This window comes from Paramisgurnus dabryanus, chromosome 8 (assembly GCF_030506205.2).
Source record: "Paramisgurnus dabryanus chromosome 8, PD_genome_1.1, whole genome shotgun sequence".
Classification (NCBI taxonomy): Eukaryota; Metazoa; Chordata; class Actinopteri; order Cypriniformes; family Cobitidae; genus Paramisgurnus; species Paramisgurnus dabryanus.
The window spans coordinates 1273303-1295576 of record NC_133344.1 but is presented as its reverse complement, the minus strand read 5'-3'; the positions used below and the strand labels follow the sequence as shown (position 1 = coordinate 1295576).

The following is a 22274-nucleotide window of genomic DNA, read 5'->3' as shown; positions in this document are numbered from 1 at the left end:
ACAATCAACATTATGTGTAGGGATGGGCGATATGGCCTAAAATCCATATTGCGTTATTCATTGCAGCCTCTTGCGATAGCGATATGTATTGCGATATAATAATTTCAATAGACTCGTTTCAGAACAGGTTATATAGACCCTTACAAAAGCCAGATTAGTCTTGTTACCTCTCTTAGCTGGAACTTTTGCCTGATACACAGTATATAATATACTGCATGTTTCCCAATTACTAGACCATAATGCCAATTTTGCGTGTGGAGCAGCAGTTAACTTATGTAACTTATGGCTTAAATCCAAATAATAGATGTTGCATCGGTCTTTTTCACGAGTTCCGATGTTTCGCTGACGCTTTCATCCATGTTTATTCGGCTGCAGCTCGTGGCTCTAAAGTTCGCGGGTAGATTGTGTCATCAACACGCATTATCGCGATAGTGCAATAGATTTAAAATCTCTATCGTATGCCAATTTTCTATCGTTTATATTGCATATCGTTTATATTGCCCATCCCTAATTATGTGTGTACCGAGTAATACTTAAATAGTATAAATAAACATTTAGTAGCACTAATAACACAATGAAATCAAATCTAACAGATTAAAGAAATATTAAGCTACTTACTTTTTAAATGTACGCACACAATATTAACAAACTGTTAGGAATGAAACAGATAGCAGCCAGCCACGATGGACAACAACTTGTGCGAACTTTCTAGCTTTTAGACATGTCCGAACATGAACGATATAGTTTAGTTAACGTCTACCAATGAAATGACGAGTTTAAGTCATGTGGTTAACACATATTAGAACACATGATAAGTAGCGTAAAATGTCCGGCAGAGGGCGCCATTGTCATTAAAGTGTGGCCTTTTGTACAGCCGCCCCCTAATTTGTTTAACAAATTTGTGAGTATTGAAAAGGCCAATTAGTCTTTGTTACCATTAGTTGGAAGAGCCGGCAGTTTAATAAGGCGAGCCACAGGCCTTGTGTAACTTTTATCTTTGACCTTTACTATTGCTGAACGAACTCGTCCATCCTGTCCAGGAAGGACTTTGGTCACAGTACCAACTTGCCATAGAGCTCTCGGTGATTGTTGATCCACAATCATCACAACTTCATCAGTTTGAAGGTTTTCCGATTCTTTCTGCCATTTCTGTCGTTGTTGTAGGTCTGGGAGGTAATATCGTATAAAGCATTTCCAAAAGTTCTCGATCAGAATCTGGCTGTGACGCCATCTCTTACGACTGAGAATTTCTGACTCCGGATAGACAACTTGGGGTAAGGCAGAACTTAGACGTCCCATGAGTAGAGAATTAGGTGTTACAGGGTCTATATCAGCAACATCTGAAGAGACATACCCCAGAGGTCGGGAATTCAGTATTCCTTCTATTTCCACAAGTACGGTAGTTAATACTTCCTCTGGCACTGATTGTGAATCAAGAGATGTACGCAGTGCCGTCTTGATAGACTTAACGTCCCTTTCCCACGATCCACCGATATGTGGTGCATTTGGTGGATTTAGACGGAAATGTATCTGTTGAGAAGCCAGATGCTCTTTCAAGGATGGCTGAAGTGCATTGAAGGCATTCTGAAGTTCTGTGTTACCTCCCTTGAAATTTGTACCATGATCAGAAAGAATTTCGTGCGGTTTTCCTCTACGGGCTATGAATCGTCTTACAGACATGAGGAAAGAGTCAGAATCAAGGGATGATAAAAGTTCAATATGAACAGCTTTGGTTGTAAGACATTTGTACAGTATTCCCCAGCGTTTCTCACATCTGCGTCCAATCTTAACTTGGAAGGGGCCGAAACAGTCAATGCCTGTCGAGTAAAAAGCTGGACGAAACAGTCTTAGGTTAGACGGGGGAAGATCTGCCATCCTGGGTATTTCTGGCTTGCCTCGCCATTTTTTACATTCAAAGCATTTGCTCTGATGCCTTTTAACTGCCTCTCTGCCTCTTAGGATCCAATATTTTCGCCTTATTTCTGCAAATACCCGTTCGGGTCCTGGATGCAGGAGAAGGTTGTCATAATGTTGGATCAAAAGTTTGGAGAGTGGGTGTGCAGGATTCATGACAATAGTATGGATAGTATTTGAGTCCAGGTCATCACATCGACGGAGGCGTCCCCCAACTCTTATTAATTTGGATTTGTGATCGTATTCTGGGGCTAAAGTCAGAAGACGACTAGAGTGAGATAATGATTTGCCTGACTGAAGCTGCGCTGTTTCTTCGGGAAAGCTTTCAATCTGAGCTTGTCTCAGTAGTTCCAATTCAGCTTGTGAATAGTCATCCGCAGATAGCTCATTTGATCCGTCTGCCGCCCCGTGCAATGAGATAGCGGTAGCCTTAATCAGATCTTGAAGTGAGTGGTACTGGGATATATCTGGGATGTTAGTCTGATTGGAGGATAAAATTCCACAAAAAGTAGAATTCCGACGTTCTTGGGTGTCATCACAGGCAGCTGTGGCATCGAGTGGCTGTCTGGGCCATTTACTGGTTGGCTGAGTTAAGAACTGTGGGCCCTAATTCCATCTGTTTTGCTCTATGAGTTTAGAGAGAGCGAGTCCTCGTGTAATATCATCTGCCGGGTTTAACTCTGAATTGACATAGCGCCAGGCCTTTGGGTCTGTAAGGTCTTGTATTTTAGCCACACGTGTTCCAACGAATACCTTGTAACTGCATGAATCAGAGTGAAGCCAAGTTAGTACAGTTGTGGAATCAGTCCAGTATACCTCTTGATCAATTTTGATTGTCAGTTCTTTTCGTAAAGTAGCTGCCAGCTGAGCACCCGTTAGAGCAGCACAGAGTTCGAGTCTTGGTATAGACTGTTGTCGTTTTGGTGCCACTCTTGATCTCGCAGCAACAAATGAAACTTGGGTTTTACCATTACCATCACTTGTGCCGAGGTATGCCACAGAGCCATATGCGCGTTCTGAAGCGTCACAGAATATGTGAATGGTTCGTTTGCTACCGGATAGGTCAATATCTGGTTTGGTGTAACATCTTGGGAATGTAATATGTGATAGCTGTGACAACTCACTCTGCCAAGTCGACCAAGCTTGAAGTAAATCCTTTGGGAATATCTGGATCATCCCATTCGCGTTTCTTGTCCCAAAGCCGTTGAACAATGATTTTTGCTCTTGTTGTGAATGGGATTAGGAAACCTAATGGGTCATATTGACTGGCGAGGGTCTTGTATATGTTCCTCAGTGTTATCACAGAATTTTCCTCTTGTTTGGATCTGTAACCAAGAACATCTGAAGAGCACTGCCATCTTAGGCCCAGAGTCATTTCTTGTGGGTCTTCTCCACTTTGAGTGAACCACAGGTGACTGTTTGCAGATTTTAACTCATCAGGTAAATGAGCAATGACAGATGGAGTGTTAGTAGCCCACTGCCTCAATTCAAAGCCACCTTCTGATAGGAGTACCTGCATCTTAGTTGCGAGCGTCTGTGCTTCAGCTGTTGATGGGAAACTTTGCAACCAGTTGTCTACGTAGAAGTTCTGTTCTACAGATACACGCACATCTTCTGCAGGTTTGCTGTAGTTGTAGACATGGTTCTGCAAGGCAAAGGTTGCACAGCAGGGGCTGCAGACTGTGCCAAAAGGCAAAACTTGCCATTCATAAATGTCAGGATGTCTTTCCAGTTCCAGGTCTCTCCATAGAAAACGAAGAAAGGGCTTGTCTTCTTCCAGTAGACGCACCTGGTGGAACATTCCTTTCACATCACTGCTTATAGCAACTGCATTTTCTCTGAAGCGCAGAAGTACTCCTAAAAGGCTTGTTCCGAGCGTTGGGCCAGGGAGAAGATGGTCATTCAGACTTGTTCCTTTGTGTTTAAATGAACAGTTAAAGACAATTCTGGGCTTTTCATTGTGGTGAACAATGTGATGTGGTATGTACCATGCACAATGGCTTTTCTCCATATCCTCTGGTGTCAGCTTAGAGGTGTAGCCTGCATTCTCAAGCTTCTGCACTTCATTATTGTATACAGTTGCAAGATCTGTGTTCTGTAAAAGGCGTTTCTCTGTGCTTCTTAGATGTGCTGTTACTGCGTCTTTGGAGGCTTGCAATGGTGGGAGATTTTTCTTCCAGAGAAGTGGTGTAGCATAGCTTTGACAGTCTCCAACAGTCACCCTGACTGTTTTTTCCTCGAGCATTTTTACGGCCTCCGCATCTTGTCTTGATCTTGTGATCAGCTTCTCACTCTTATATGGAAGGGTGTCCATTTGCCACAGCTTCTGTACATTATTGAAAAGTTCTGCTTCTGGAGACATAACAGAGGTGAATAGGCATTGCTGCGGAGAGAGCTGGTTGACAAGGAATTTTGAGGGGCCCTGTAAAGTCCACCCAAGTCTTGTTTTCACTGCGGCAGGACCGCCAGGTGGTCCGAGGCGCACTGGTTCTATAGCCGTGATCAGATGTGGATAATCTGAACCAATGAGTAAGAGTGGTTGAGCCTGTTGCAGTGGGGGAATAGGCAGACCTTGCAGGTGTCTGTATTTCCTTTGCAATAGTTTAACAGGGTAAGTATGGTTTGCAAGGTTCAGTTCTTTGGCCGTGAAAGCTCTTTCAATAGTGTAGACTTTGTCTGGCTGAGCAACGGCAGTTATGGAGAATGAAACAGCCGTAGACATACGACAATCCGTATGTCTTGTCTTACTGTTCGGAGAGCTATATCTTCTGGCACTTTCTGAAGACCAAGTTGCTGTGCTGCTGGATGCAGTAACATTGTCCTTTCTGACCCGTCGTCGAGTATGGCATAAGTATCGAGTTCTTTCTCCCCGTTTCTTAGGATTACTTGTGTGAATTTCAAGAGCACTTTACTGCTTGCGACTGGTCTGTCAAGGTACAGTGTCTCCACTTCAGAGCTTACAAGACAGCTGTTCTCCGTTGAAGTTGGGGTGTCAGGTTTCACTTTGTTGTGGAAGTCATGCAGTATGTCTAAATGTATCTTGTCACATTTTTTGCATTTGGCTTTAAGATTACATTCTGAGATCTGATGGTCACGTCCGCACTTAAAGCACTTCTGATTTGACTTCAGCCAACACTCCACTTGACCTTGGTTCAGCAGTTTGAAGTTAGCACACTGATTGAAATAGTGCTGAACAGTGTTGCAAAAGGGACAGTACTTTTTTGGTTTCTCCTTCTTGCTTGTTACATCTTTTAAGGGTTTACTGTGTTCACTACCGTGTAAAACTGTAGCAAATCGTTGAGCTGGTTTCGGGTTTCTCTGCTGGTCTCTCTGTGGCTGAGAGTAGGTTCTGTTCGGAGTACTAGTGTACTGTGATTCATCCTCTTGAATCCTGAGCTCATATTCAAGCCAGTCACTGAGATCCAGTAAAGTTGGAATAGGTATTTGAATGGGGTTAGTAAACCGTCTTAAGTTTGCTCTTAAGTCATGAGGCAGTTTTGCAAGAAGTCGTGAAACGTGTGACCCACATTTAAGTTCTGTCCAGCCTTTAGCTCCAAGTTGGTCCAGCATTCCTACCAATGCACGTACTTTGAGGGCAAATAGTCTGAAAGATCTAATGTCACCGCTCTTGATTGTAGGGCCATCCATCAATTCTGCGATTCTTTGCAGAGCAAGTTGATGTGGTTGTCCATAAAGTGCAGTTAAAGATCTCATAGTGCTGGTATATGGGTACCTGCTATTTACATACGAGTCTGCAATGAGCAAAGCATTCTCATGTTTCAGGTGATCAACCAATATTTGGAATTTGAAGCGTTCAGTAGCCTCAGCAGGTAACACATTCTCCAGTGAAATTTTAAGACGTGCAAATTCTCTGGGGTCTTCACGGCAGAAATTAGGGATGGTGGGAACTGGGCCTCGGTAGGAGGGCTCTCCATGCTGGTATGGGGATAAATGAGGATGCTCCAGGTGATATGGCTGGTATGACTCGGTTCGTGTAAATTCTACAGATGGCTGTAATTTTGGAAATACTGGTATATCTGCATGAATTGGAGTTGATTGGTCATAGCCTGGGTGTCTCTCATAGCGTGCAGGGTGAAATGGGATGTCTCTTGGAATTGATCTTTCTTCCTGCGGAATTGGGTATGTAGCTGAATGGACATAAGGCTGCTGGTAACCTTGTGTTTCAGTAGGCGGAAAGCAGCTGGCTGGTCGGCGATGCATACTATCTTCTGTGAAGCCGCTATAATGAGCTGGTAGTGCTGAGTCAAAGTCTCGAGGCATGAATCGAACAGCTGCCGGTGTTTGACTGTAATTTCTTTCATCAGCTATTGGGTAGTCAGATTTTCTGTCGTCCATGTTGTAGTAAGCACAAGGTCTGTCCATACCCATGTTGTTAATCCGTAGCTGAGAATGGGATGGTTCATTCGGGAAGAGAGGCTGTGGAGTTAACTGGGCCGCAGAGCTTAGTGGTCTCAGTCCTCTTAAATTGTCAGTGAGATGATCAATCTCTTTATGGCTGACTGAATGAGAATGCTGAGGGTCTCTCCTTGAATCCACATGCAGTGCCCCAATGGGCTGAGAAAGATCGTTGTGATCTTGGGGCAGTACTGGCCTGCTCTCTCTGGCTGCTGTATGTGGGCTTGTGGAGCTAATTCTCTGTTCCTCATTAGGTTTTGGAGAAATCTGAGACTGTGATGGCGGTGAACCTTGAAATGCATCCACAAATGAACTCCTTCCACTTGATCCAGTGATCATCTCCTGTGTTGGTACTGGTCTACTTTCAGTATTCTGTGCAGGCATACACTTTTTATCAGATGCATGTCCAGTGGCACATGGCATTGGCTGTTCATTATGAGAATGAAGTGGTTGACGTTGCATTGTATAATCAACATAGAAGTCATCTAGGTATCTTGGTTTGATGACCTGTCGACGTGGTCGAACCACTGATTGATCTGGCATAGCTTGTCTTTCCGATTGGGACATGGTGATGCTGCAGTAGTTGCCTGGATCCGGCTCGAACGACCAAATTGTATGAAAGTGAATAGGTGCCGTTTAAATTGTATGGCAACCGCTGCAGAATGTTCAGACAGAACAATAAATCACTCGGTCCATGTCCTTATTAACCAATTTTACTGTTTCCAATCCCAATAGGTACAGATGCGTATATATGTGTGTGGTTCTGCAAAAGCATAATAAGGAAACTTGTAAGCACAATAAGAATAAGAAACAGTAATAATTAAACATTATACAATGACTTAGAAAGTAGAAAATAACAATGCAATAGCATTAGAATATCTTCACATCATTCCAATGTGTGTAAATTACCTTAGATTGGTAAATATTCACTTTAACTCAATCATTCAATTAGCAAAATAAACATCTCTAAGTAATAATCAGAATAATTGCTATCAAAGTCTTATCTAACATGTTTACATTGATATTCACTTACAATCAACATTATGTGTGTACCGAGTAATACTTAAATAGTATAAATAAACATTTAGTAGCACTAATAACACAATGAAATCAAATCTAACAGATTAAAGAAATATTAAGCTACTTACTTTTTAAATGTACGCACACAATATTAACAAACTGTTAGGAATGAAACAGATAGCAGCCAGCCACGATGGACAACAACTTGTGCGAACTTTCTAGCTTTTAGACATGTCCGAACATGAACGATATAGTTTAGTTAACGTCTACCAATGAAATGACGAGTTTAAGTCATGTGGTTAACACATATTAGAACACATGATAAGTAGCGTAAAATGTCCGGCAGAGGGCGCCATTGTCATTAAAGTGTGGCCTTTTGTACAACTTGTGCAGAAGGATTTGTGAATGCCCTGTGATTTGCAAACACAGATTCAACACTTGCATGCTGAACTTTGCACAGAATGTGTAAGAATGTCTTTTTACAATGGTTGGAAAATACAAGTTAGACTGTGTTTGTTTGCAAATTGTGAGGAGGGCATTTGTAGATTTTTTTAATGGAAAACAGCGAAACAGTTGTGCCAAAATTCTGAAAACAAATGCAACACAATCTACAAACAAATAATGACCCTCATGCGCAGACAAATCACTTTGCATTCATTTAAATTCTGTTTGTCAAGTACAAGTCGATGATTTCTATTTGTGAATCATAAAGAGTTGGTTTGCGGATTTTAAATCTATTTGTAAAGCCATTTTATATTTGTATGTCATGAAGAGTCTGTTCGTGGATTTTTCTATATTTGTAGATCTCGTTTTACATTTGCGGATCATGAGGAGTTTGTTTGCAGATTTGGAACCTATTTGCAGATTTGTTTCGTGTTTACAAATTGTAGTCTCTTCATTTTCAACGATTATGGCATTATTTTGTCACCAAAGCGAAACAATAGTGTCAGAATTCTGAAAACAAATGTGACACAATCAACAAATAGAAAATGATATTCATCTGCAAAGAAGTCACTTTACATTCATTCAAATTCTGGTTTTCAAGTACAAGTCACTGATTTCTTTTTGTAAATCATGTTTTATATTTGTGGATCACAAAGACGATTCGTAGATATTGTTTTACATTTGCGGATCACGAGGACTGTGTTTGTAGATTTTTAATCTATTTGTAGATTGCGTTTTGTGTTTACAAGTTGTAATATCTATTTGTGACTTTTACTCTGTCCATTTTCAATAATATTGGCATCATATTACCCCCATACACTAGGGGTGCGAAAAAATTATTCTTCAATGCATCGTGATGCGGACGTGGAAGATTCTAAATCAATTTACAAGAAATGTCAAGAATTCTTAAAAGTTATTTTACAAAATAATAACATGATGTTATCAGAACCAAAAGGCGGAACTCAACTGCTGGAGGGGTGCTGCACACGGACAGCTTGAGAGCGCGCACCGCATGAGCACCCACAGCGGAGCTTACACGAGCAGAAGAGAAAGAAAAAATAAATACATCTAGCCCTATTTGACTCATTATAAACTGCAAGAAAACAAAATACATTTTGGGATGATCTTCCTCTGCCTTTTCTCTGTTCACTGAGCGGCAGGAAGAAACAGCGCCTTTCATTTACAGACTCATCTGATGTGCTAATAGGGCTGGGCAAAAAATCGATTTTTCGATTAATCGTTTTTTAAAACGTGGTCGATTAAAAATCGATTCTCAAAGAGCAGAATCAATTTTTTTTTTCATATTTATTTCCGCAAACATTGAACGGAGGAATGGAAGCATTTTAGATTTCACAAGCAAGACGTGTTGTGGCTTTTAATTTCTTTTTATTAATTACCCACTTGTAAACTGCTGTTCACTGTTCTTTTTTATTAATATAGTATGCGTATTAAATCTATATTCATTGAGTTGAATCGAGAATCGAGTATAAAAACCTACCTGAGAACCGGAATCGAAAATTTAATCGAGAATCGGAATCGAATCGATTTGACAGCTTGTGAATCGAAATCGAATCGATCTGGAACATCTGAATCGATACCCAGCCCTAAGTGCTAATAGCGTTTCCAAAAACCGGCCACTAAATGTTTATATATAGATAAGAACATGAATATACTTCTGTAAAAATATGAACATCATTTATTATTCAGACGAAGGCGCTGGGTGCGCTGCATTAGAAAAATACAGTAATACTGCCAAAATCACTGTGTATAATGATGATGATTAGACGATCATGTGTTCAACCTGACAGACTCCAGTCAATGTCTTTGAATATGATTTAATCACGACTAAATCCTCCTCATCAGAAAGAATAAAATAGTTTATATAGGATAGATACAGGACAAAGTCACATCATTTATCTCTAATATGATTTATTCTTCATATCTGCAATTCAGAAACTCCTCTCTGTTATCATGCAGACAAAACCAAATTTAACTTTCTTGATGACCTCAACTTTAACAAGTCATGGGGTTTAAATTAAAATCATTTAACCACACGTACTTCCTCTATTTCAACACATTTAGTTGTCAAAAGCATACAGTACAAATGTTCAAAGCTGTAAGGAAAAGACATGTTAGTTATAATTAGTTATGATTCATTTCAATTTCCTTCACAACGTGCAACAAAACTCCTCTGTTAAAATGTCAGAAAATGTAGTTTGGTGTTTCTTTGATGAAATCTTTGCTGATATTATTGTGTATGAAGAGTTTTTCTCCTCGTCGTGTTGTTTTTATAAAGATGATTAAAAACATTGATCCATCATTGACACTGACACACACATTAATAATGTTTTTATAGATTGAGTGAAATTGATCTTTAAACACTGTAACATCTTTAAATGTAAGATCAGAGTTATGTTATCTCCAGCTGATATTCCTCCTGTAATAGAGGAAGATTTTTACATCAAATACCTGATGAGAATTACAAGTGTGAGTCATGAACTCAATACAGGTTTATGAAGAAATGTTCATGTGGTTTAGGACATCTAACACTAATAGTCAGCTGTGTGATGGATTTATTTGATATTTAAACACACAGTGTCTCAGTTACTGAGGGATTGAAAGAGGAACATTACATGAAGAGATGGAGGTTAGAGATTTGTGGACAAACTTTGTAGTTTTGTATAATTCACATAAAGTCTCTGTTCTCTACAGGTTGAGTGGTTGTTATATCACAGATGAAGGTTGTGTTGCTCTGACTTCAGCTCTGAGATCAAACCCATCACACCTGAGAGAACTGGATCTGTCTTGTAATAAACTCAAAGTTTCAGGAGTGAAGATGATCTCTGATCTAAAAGATGATCCACATTATAAACTACAGACAGTATGGTGAGTAGAGCTCATTTAAATAAATGTAAACTCATGCAGTGTCATTTAAATCCTAGAATATAAATATTAGAAATAAATGTAAATTGATCTGCTGCTGTTATAGGCTGTGTATCCTTTAAACCCAACAAACAGAAAATATGAAGTGAACATGAACAACACTTGATGCTTTGTCAGATCAACACAATAAGAATTCAATCCAATGTCTGAGTCTGTTTACTAACTGTGATGTTGAGTTTGTTCACTCCAGGATTTAATACTGTGATCTTACTCTTCTTACACATTATATATGATGTTTGTTAATGGGGTTTGTTTGATAGGCCGACACCTCTATAGTTATGAACACTTGACTAGATGTTCATCTTAAACTCTTTTTATAACAACTTGGTTTTTATTTCATGTTTTAAGCATTATTTATCAAATCATCAGAATACAGACAAAAATAACAACACAAACACAATATATACACAACAGATCAACACAAAGTACAGATGATAAATGATAGAGATGAAGATTAGAAAAAAGAAGAGAAAGTCAACTCTTAAAATCTGATGGACACTTCACACAACTCTCTGTCGAGCTTTGACATTGATGCTGTTTCTCTTTATTTACACGACTGTCAACCTCCAGGACTTTTAAAATAAAGCATCACCTTCATTTTCTTACTGTTTGTGTGTGAACTCATAAAACTGTCAGTGTGTCATTATATTATACTACATACATAACAATACATTCATCTCTTACATTGACATCAAATATTCAGAGGAAATAGATGAAATGTGTTTTTGTATTGTTGTAGCTCATGTGTATGTGATAAACAGATTGTTGACATGTTTATTATGTTGAAGATTTCATTTCTATCACTGACTGACAGCACTAATAGTTTGTTTTTCTATCTCTTCATCTGACACTGATGATGATCTCATATCTGATTCTCTTTCTCTTTCATTTTTAGGCCTTACAGACGATGATTAAAGATGTAAAGATGTCTGATCTTCATTATGATCGGCTGGTGAATAAGAAGACACAATAGTGACATCACTTCCTCTTAACCGTATGAGTTGATTATTCAGTACAGGATCTGATCTGTGACTTTATCTAAATCTGACTTTGAAGTGTTGGAGGTAAATCTTCATCCTAACTCAGCTTCTGTCTACACATTTCCTATAAGAGCGATTTATCAGTCAGTGTAAGAGGAGCAAGAAATCTCATAAGATCATAAACTGAAGTAAATACTGACAAGATTCCTCTTCTTCTACACTGTTGGGGTTTTTAACTTCATCTTAAACTGAAATGTGTTCAAGTTCAGCACAACATTGAAGACTCGCAGCTCATTTATCTCTAAATCCAAATATTGGACGTCTTTGCTTTTGTGTTCTTCAGGATCTGACTGCAGGACTTTTTGATGATTATCTGATCAATTACAAAAAAGTTGAGACACTGAATGAAATGTAAATAAAATCACAATTCAATAATTTTTAAAACTTATAAACACAGAAAACAAATCAATTGTTTCTTCTGATATTACTGATATTAATTGTGCAGACATCATGTCATTCTGATTACAGTCCTACTGATGACCGTAAAGATGAAATGAGCGTAATTTAAAGTTTTAATAGAGTTACACAAAGTTTTATTAAATGATAAACTTGACATTTCAGCTTTTTTCTATCGCTGTTGATTATCTGTCAGATGCTTTCTGAACGGCATCTAGTGGACAAACACAAACTTTATAATAATTGTACAATAAAACACAACACATTCTATACCTAATTCAAAATAAATGTAAACACAAAACTAAATGTAAATTCATACTCAGTGAACAGTACATTAGGTCATTATTATAATTTGTGCAATCTTGAGGTAAAATCCTGAACTCCATCAAAGACGTCTGAACGTCAGGTGTTGTTCTAAAAATGACCGTTTGAGACACTTTGAAGGGGTTAATGTGCTTTGGTTGCTACAATACTAGCTATAGTATTTTACAAGTTTGATAGTTTGTCTCGTGAATATACAGCATAAATTAGCACTGAGGATAAAGTATGTGAGAGGAGGAAGACTAGATGAGTATAAAGCAGAAAATGAGTCCTGGTCTGTGTATATTAAACAACAGGAGTTGTTCATGATTTAAATGATGTGGATGATACGAAGCAAATAGTGACTTTGCTGTGAGAGCGTCCACATATGAATTACTACAGAATTTGATTCAGCCTGGAAAGCCAAAGGAAAAAACATTTGAAGAAATTGTGATTATTCTTAAGGTCCACTTTAAAACAAAGCCGTTGATAATAACTGAACGTTTTCAATTTCAGCGCTGTGTTGAATGAAAACTGTGTCTCAGTATGTTGTTGAACTCAAACAATGAGTGTAGAAATGTGACTTTAGTTTAAGTTTGGATGAGTCTCTATGTGATCGTTTTATTAGCAGAATCAAAGTGAATCATGTCAATGAAGATTGCTTTCAGAGGACTCACTGACCTTTAAACGCACACTTGAAGCTCTCAGCATGAAAACAGATCAAGATGAAAACAGTGATGAACAGACAAATACAAAGCACGATATGATGCCAAAGGTTAAAGTCAAGAGAGAGGTGTGAAACATGAAGAGACTTTTTCTCCAACTGCCAGTATGACGAGATACTGAAACAGAAAACAGTTCAGGAAAATATGATTGTTCATCAAATGGATGTAAAGGCAGAATATTTACACGAGCCAATAGAATGACATTTATATGAAACAACCAGAGGATTACGAGGTAAAATCTCAAAATAATACAAAACTGATGTATAAACTGAAAAAATCACTGTATGTGCAGCTGATATAACTGATAGAAGAAGTACTACAGGTTACTGCATTAACATGAACAAAAATGATCCATTAATCTCATGAAGACTAAAAGACAGCCTACTGTTACACTGTCCACATGTGAAGCTGAGTTTATGACATTAACTGTGACTGTACACGAGTGTTAGAAAACATTGATGGACTGAAATATCAATCTAGAGTTTATGAAGACAATCAGGGTGTCATAGCGTCAGCAAAAAATCCTGTAAACATGTGGACATTAAATGTCATTTTGTGAGGTCTGTGATAAAGGAGGGCAGAATTAGTCTGAGATACTGATGTCCAACTGATGATATGATTGAAGATATACTAACAAAACCAGCAACAAACATCATGACATTTAACTCATTTATGTTTGCTGTATGAATTTTCTTCTGTTGAAATGATCAAATAGAAATGTGTGTGTTAAGATTTATAAGTATTGTGCTCTCATTTATATTTGATTTGTTCAACTTTTATTTTTGTGAGCCAGCCAATCACATTGCAGAGTGTATGTCATGTGACCTAATCAGTGACTGAATTAATTTTCATTTTCATGATGGTAGTTTGTGAAGTTGTTACAGGATAAATTTCCAACCATTTGGAATGAGAATCTACCAAAATCTTTCCCAAGGGTCCTGTATAATCCACATGTGTGACCAGCAGACATCAGATGATCACAGCCAGAACGCTCGTGTCGATGGTGCCGGCCGGTGATCAGACCCACACTCTGTGTCTGAGCTGTGATACGAGACAGAGCTGTGATCAGACCTCATATCTGATCATGTGACAGTCTTTGTGTCTGTAATGTCTCTTACGTGCTACAACCTGCAGGTTAAGGACACAGGTGCTCTTTCCTATGATGTTTGATGCAGTGCACTGATACAGGCCGGATGTGCTGGTGCTGATGTTTCTCAGTGTCCCTGCATCTGATCTGAGAACAGCACCATCAGTTATCTTATACATTTCATTCATCTGCACATTCAACACACACTTTAGATTTCAGTGGAGAAAATAAAGAAACTGTGAATAATGTTTCTATTGTCTATGACACACTGCAGAATAACTGTAATAACACACATGTCCTGTAGGTGGCAGTGGAGGCGGAGTTTTCTTTACATCTTTTTATGTTTAATGTCTGATAATTATCCTGATATTTTGTCTTTTTATTTAATGAAATGTTTATGTTAGCACAACTATATTTGATCTACAATTAATCTTTTAAACTAAAAGTGTGTGTTTTTTTAAGACCTCGCTGTGTTTATTAAATCAAACACTTGATAAAGTTCACGAATGTAAATGTAGTTCACACAAATAATAAATTATCACTTAGTCTACATTATATTAAACTCATATGACTTTATTAGGCTTACATTAGTTAAATAAAAGAGGAGTAATTTTGATTTGAGTTTAATTATTGTTAATGCTGATGTGCTCGAATGTAAACATATTGACTCACATTAATGATTAAGTCTCGTTTATAAATTAAATCTGTTAAATTATTCGTAATCAGATGTTTAATGTTTGTTTACTGTCAGCAGAGGGAGAAACACCTCAAACACTTCCTCATACAATAGTGACGTCACAGATGAAAGTGAAAGTAAATTGTTTCGTGTTTATCTTCCGCCATTTTAAACAGGTAGAGTTGATTTCTTAACATATCGATGATCAAAGTGATTATTATAACATGTATAAACAGCTTTACAGGTATTTGTGTGTGTAGTTGATGTAAAAGTTGTAGTATTTTGAGAAAGTGAATCCAGTCAGATTGTGATGACAGCGAGTGTTCAGGTGTGTTCAGGTGAGATGAGACGCTTTTCACTTCCTCGTTCAAAGTTTCTTTAAAGGACAGATTCACTCTTTTAAATTCAATCATTTCTTGATCTATCAATATTTACAGTCGTGGAAAACATTAAGAGACTCCAACATTATTTTCAGTTTTCTGAATTTACTGTTTATATTTTGTGTTTAAGTAAAATCATCATTTATGTTATGTTTCAATAATGTTAAAATGTATTTGCAGAAAATAAACAAAATGGTCAAAATAACAACAGATGCAGTGTTTTTAAATACAAAGAAATCAAGATGAGATTGAATTTTAAACAACACAATAGTAATGTTTTCACTTGTATTTCAGGAAGAGTTTAAAGATGAATATTTGATGAATAACTCAGATTTTTTATGACATCTTTCATGTTTCTTGCTATAAGTTCAGTCTTTTATATTGTTGTTCAAGTGAGATCAGACATTTTTTACATTTTTAATTTATAGTTTTGTTAAACTTTGTTAAATCACTTTGATTTTAAGTTTGTGTCTGAATGTTATTTTCATTCAGTATCAGTTGTGGAGATCAGATTGATCAGATTCATCTCTGCAGCTCCATCATGGATCAAACACAAACATCAACACATGAAGATTTTTCTCCAGGATGCAGGTACTTTATAGAAACACTTTATTACACAACAATTATATTATAATAGTAAGTATTTATGAATAATTTTTATCACAATCATTGAAAACAATATCAGTGATGTAATTTAAAGTATTAAATCTGTTGTGTGTAATAGTTCAGATCATCAGAAGAGATCAGATTCAGAGTTCAGCTGTGTGTCTATGAAGAGTGATCGGTCTATGGGTGAGCCATTAAACTTTAAGAGTGAAGAGACAAGACCCGCACACAGGTATAAAATATCTTTACTACTATTATTGTAGTTTTTACAATCGTGTATTTTGTGAAAGAGAGGAGAAATTATTCTTCATTATCAGACATATTCATGCACACAGACACATCTGTGAAAGCACACATTTAAATCTTTGTATTAAAAAAGTAAAAATGAAAAGATCATCTGAAAGTTTTATTAGTAAGTTACATTCACAGCAGTGTAAAAACTGTAGAGTTAATAAAGTCATGTGAAAAATCTCACTAATATTAAAGTGTAAAGTGATTCTTGATTCTCATTCTTGCCGTTCAGACGAATCGGAACAGAATCTGACTGTCAGAGGAGAAAGATTGAACAATCTGAGAATCAACTACAAGACTTCAATGAAAACATGAGTCCTCGTCTTACAAACTCTCTAACTTCACAAAGGACGAGGACACAGGATTACAAAAACAGGAATATTTATAATGCAGACGCTGAGGAAGGATTACACTCAGAAACATACAACAAAGACAGACAAAGATTAAGACACACAAGTGCAAAATATACTAACAAACACAGGTGAGTGGGATTACAATGATTAAAAAAAACAGGTGATAATGGTTAATCTTCGTGTGGTGGTCATATTTTTGTTACTTAAGCTGAATCTGAAATCGCATATTTACTGAGTAGACACTGAATTTCACTGAGTACCTACTTAAGTGCTAAGACAGTACATACGTTCGTGTTAGTATGGACAGCATCCGCCATGTTGACGTTATCATGTGACCTATGACGTAGTAGACTTGTTCAAGTTCATGCAGAAACACAAGAACTGACAGGAGGACGAAATCACAATACCCCTAGAGCGACTCGAAATCAGAATTCTCCATATGATTTCTGGAATCGCTCTCACTGTACTTTGATGTCATCCACCTGTTGGTTCTTACAGCGGTTCATGAACTCAAACAAAACTAATAACAGACATGAAAACGTATGCGTTTGTATGAGGGACAGGTGCACTAACACCTGATTGCATCAGTAACTTGATCTGTAACAGTGTTACAGATATTATATTACACATTATTTTATACTGGACAAAAAATAAGTAAAACAAGCAGACTATAATTTAATATCTATTGTCAGATGACAGCTGTGCTTGAATACAAACTAGATAATGCAGACAATGTGATTATATACATTTTAGTGAAGCAATCTCTTGTATTTACTTAAAACAACAGGAAATATGAATAAAAAATAAATGAATAAAACCATCACAATAAATGAAAATGTATAGAAGTGAATATCATATTAAACAAAACTTTATTCAAATGTATTTTTCTAACACATATTTACTGTCATCTCAACACAGCTGTGATAATTCTCCAGCTTTATTTTCATGAATCAGCTGAGCACTTTGTGGTATATCCTCTGGGTCTGTGCGTGAAGTCATTGTGCTGAGGAACAGTCCTGTGTAACGTATTGAAATCAACCAATTGGCTGGTGTCTGGTCGATTGCTTTGCTTTCCCGTGGCATCATGGGAAAGCTGGGATAGAAGTGTCCATCTGATGCTTGCTTTAGATTCTGTGCTGCCTCAGTAGGGCATCCTGATTTTATAGATACTGAGAATTCAGACATACTACTCTGTTCACGTACTGTTTCCCCTACTACATTTTCAGTAAGTAGGCGGTTTCGGCAGGGGCGGATCTAGAAAATTATTTATGGGGTGGCAAGGGGGTGGCATGAGAACTACAAGGGGTGGCAATGAAGTAAGCGTCCTTGCATGGTTGTCGTGGATTCAAGAAATTATTTACTGTATGTACTATTTTCGGTGAACACTGGACCTCAAATTTTTATAACATTAATAAACGCAACAACAAATGTTCCTATAAGTAAGTACCCAAGCAGCTACCTTTAGCATCTCTGTAGCACCCTTTGTCTTAATACTAAGTTAATACATACAGCTTATCAATATCTAAAAACACTGACTGGTTGAACATAATGGTATAAAGACAGTTATATAAATAAAATAGGATTGCCTAGTTTATATTCATGTAAAACATATTTGAAAGGCAAACATCTCTTTCTCTCATAACCCTCATCTTTAATCCTTTCACTCACTTCATGATGGATTTCTGTCTTTTCACTTCTTTTTAGCTCTTTGCCATCCATATGTTTCTTTCCTTCATGACTTCATCTACTCCTCTTCCTTCCACAACATATTTTTCTGTTTTATTTGTACCTTCCACTCCCATAGTATTTGATTTTTCTATTATTTTTGGTAAAAAGAATGGATATCAGCCTTTCTTTTCATAATATCCTGGAAAATGCGGCATTAAGTTGTCTTTCAAGCTTTCTAAACATACACAACACTGAATAGTTTTGTCTCCTTAACGAAGACAAATAAAAACATTAGACTATATCATAACGAGTGATTTCATATGCACGTATGGAATATTTTGATTGCTGCAGTAGCTAAGACATGACGGGCTAACTCTAGAAAGAACTGCTTAAAATATATTTACTCCTTACACAAACCTGCAGTTCAGTTGTTTTAACTACCAAGCAACTACCTCGTGCAATATTTAACATCAGTTTAATTTTTGTATTTTTATCCTGATGCAACATTTATCTATAAATATGACCGTATTCAGTACTCTGATTTGCTGATGTGATGCTCAACTTAATCACTTTAAGACACTAAAGAGAATTTGTTTTGGCAGCATGTGATGATGTGAGGTGGTTTATTAGATCAGAATTCCTCGCTACAGACGTGAAGAGACTCTTTCTTCATGGGCATAAGTTGCACGTTCATAAACATTTTTGCCTTTAACCTCAACGATGGAAAAGTAACGTTTGTGCTTTTTATACTTTGTGCTTGCGTCCGCTACCTTTGTTTTGAGATCGTTGTACTTCCCATCGCTCTGTTGTTGCGGGTTTGTGCGACTCGGATCACGGATGGACAGCAGCGCGAGAACCGGGCTGCATGTGTGTGCCTTGGATGGGGCGATGCATCCTTTCACCGCAGTTTCCAAAAGTCTCCAACCACGCCAGAAAAGATCGCTAGATTTGTCCTAGTCGCTTTTTTAATAAAGTCGCTAAAGGGGTCTAAAAAGTTTCTTAATCTAGCGACAAAGTCACCAAGTTGGCAAATCTGCGCGGACTTTTTTTTACACTGTAAAAGACTTTCTGCTCGGACTGGCTGCATGCTTGTGTATGAACTCTGCTGCCTCTGGTTGGCTAACGATGGAAATTAAGCCAATCACCATCAGCTATGTGGTTGTCCCACCCCGTCTAAGACACACACACCAATCATCGTCAGATATGTGTCTCCCACCCCCAAACACACGCAGAGAAAAACTCCATTGCCTTTCTAGTTAAAAGAGCCTACTCGGGTATAAATTATATATATTAGGATACCCGCGCTGGGGTGGCATATGGGGTGGCAATGCTTTTATTTAGGGTGGCAACTGCCACCCCGTGCCACCCCGGTAGATCCGCCCCTGGGTTTCGGACAATACTTAAGTACACGTGCCTCTGAATCTCACGAGAAATAGTTCATAATCCCGCTAATTCTCGCCTACCCTTTTACGTATACTGAGGTTTCGGACATACTATTCATTCGCCTACTGCTTTTTGCCTACTATATAGTATGGTAGTATGCGGTTTAGGATTCAGCCTTTGACAATGTTTGTGTGTCTAGTGGACTCTTATTCATATCTTAAATCAATGCAGTCAAACACATTTATGTATAACTGTTTACAGATGTTTATTTTAGCCTTATTGCAAGTAATATAGACAGAATTTATGGTTAATATTTGTCATTTACCACTGATAGAGGACTAGTTATAGATTAAAGTGCTATTCGTTTTTGTGATACTATGAAATCTCCCCCAGATATTGGGGGAAAACATTATTAAAAAAGTATTTTCATCACTTTTTCATCTCAAATAAGTTTTTCATCACTTTTGATGTTTAATTTTTTGAAATTGTACACATTTGTGTCAGTCTACACAGCACAGGCCCCATCTGAAAAGATGCGGTATCATAACACATTATCCATACTGAACACATAACCTGTTCATGCCAGCCTACACAACACATAAGAAGCAGATTTTTACTGTGTAGCTGTGTTGCATATGCATTTCTTGCATTTTATACACATATACTGTGTCTTTCTGTCCATCTTATGTCCACACACAGACTGCAGTACAATGTGTTGCTATTGGCTACAACCTAAAATGATAAACATACTTGGATATGAAATTTTACTTTCTCTATTTCTCACTATCTCTCTCTCTCTCTCTCTCTCTCTCTCTCTCTCTCACACACACACACACACACACACACACGGACACACACGGACACACACACACACACACACACACACGGACACACACGGACACACACGGACACACACACACACACACACACACACACACACATTCTGGTTTCCATGTTTTGTGGGGACATTCCATAGACGTAATGCATTTTATTCTGTACAAACTGTATATTCTATTCCCCTTACCTACCCCATTCCCTAACCCCAACCATCACAGGAAACTGTCTGATACCTTAGATTTTCAAGAAACATCATTCTGTTTGATTTATTAGCTTGTTTCCTCATGGGGACATCAAAATGTCCCCACAAGGTCACAAAAATACTGGTATTCCTATCTTTGTGGGGACAATTGGTCCCCCCAACGTGATAATTACCCAGCCACACACACACACACACACACACACACACACACACACACACACACACACACACACACACACACACACACACCATAGGTTTTGTGGTAAACTCATGGTTTTATAAATTGTAATCAATACACCAATTTACCATGATAACTACTCTTTTACTATAATACATCCATGGTTATTTTTTGTAAAGGATATAATGGTAAAATGTAGAATGGTTCCTGTTAGACAGAAGGTAAAGTGTTTGAGACAGTGGGTGCAGATGAGTGTTCATGCTTGATATATAATATGTTGTATCCTTGAACCGTTACAGCAAGAGCAGAAGGACAAAACTCTGACATTCATCCATCACATATGTACAGACATAAATACAAACAAACACACTCATGCACTCACAGGAGTCCCAGATAAGAGAAAAACAGAGTGAAGTTACATAGCACAGTCAATTTTTACTCTCTTATTACCCCCGGCAGTGTTGGGAAAGTTCACGTTCTAAATGAACTACTTCAGTTCACAGTTCACAAATTTTAAAATGAACTAGTTCAGTTCATAGTTTATATTTCAAAATTTTGAACTAGTTCACAGTTCCAAAAATGAACTAATTTATAGTTCTTTTTTCTCATATTATTTTAAAAAAATCATTGCCATTATAGCCCATAGAACCACAGACAGCAATTATTTTATTAGTTTTAACACTAAAGCTAAATGCGTCAGATTTCATCTTCATATCCAACTTTAAATCCCTATCCAACCAGGTGTTTACATTAGCATTGACTGTCTTATAATTTTTGTATTGGCTTGCACATACCTTGAAAGGCTAGGCGGTGCTTCAAGGGGGTTTTCCGGGCGAGAAGCGCTGAGAGGCATCGCGTGTAGTACAACTCACAGTGCACCGCACGTGCTCGTTAAATAGCGTGAGCTTAGTCAAAGTCTATTTCAAGATCCAGAATATGCGTTAGCAGCCTATGTTAATCGTTAACGATTTAAGACAAATATGATGTTATTTAATGTTAAACTATATGAGTGGCGCGGCAGGGATTTCAGCAGCGTCCAGTCAGTGTTGCTTTGATGACGTATGCAGCCTGGTGGCGGTGTTGCCAGATTGGGTGTTTTTTCCGCTACACATTAAGGCCTGTTTACAGTGTGTTTTAGCCAGGTTTTCCCCTGGAAGACTGCACAGTCACTGTAAAGTACAGTTCTGATAGCGCAGATGATAGATAGATAGATAGATAGATAGATAGATAGATAGATAGATAGATAGATAGATAGATAGATAGATAGATAGATAGATAGATAGATAGATAGACAGACAGATAGATAGACAGACAGATGGATAGGCTAGTATAGAGAGATAGGCAGACAGCCAGATAGCATAACGTTAGCATATCTTCGTGTAGAAACTAAACAAACAATTAACATACTCGTGCAT

At 37.8% G+C, this 22274-nt stretch overlaps 2 protein-coding genes across 2 annotated transcripts in view; both read left to right on the top strand.

Annotated features, from left to right (window-relative positions):
- The window catches only part of LOC135771606 (uncharacterized), a 42727-nt gene extending 31017 nt beyond the window's left edge, over positions 1 to 11710 (top strand). The window contains exons 4-5 of the mRNA XM_065281928.2: positions 10507 to 10675; positions 11633 to 11710. Of these exons, the coding sequence (XP_065138000.2) occupies positions 10507 to 10675; positions 11633 to 11710 (247 nt within the window). The remainder of the gene's footprint in view (positions 1 to 10506; positions 10676 to 11632) is intronic.
- LOC135770631 (uncharacterized) overlaps positions 1 to 22274 on the top strand; it is a 107112-nt gene that overhangs the window by 82019 nt on the left and 2819 nt on the right. Inside the window, exons 5-6 of the mRNA XM_065280278.2 lie at positions 16066 to 16179; positions 16471 to 16719. Of these exons, the coding sequence (XP_065136350.1) occupies positions 16066 to 16179; positions 16471 to 16719 (363 nt within the window). The remainder of the gene's footprint in view (positions 1 to 16065; positions 16180 to 16470; positions 16720 to 22274) is intronic.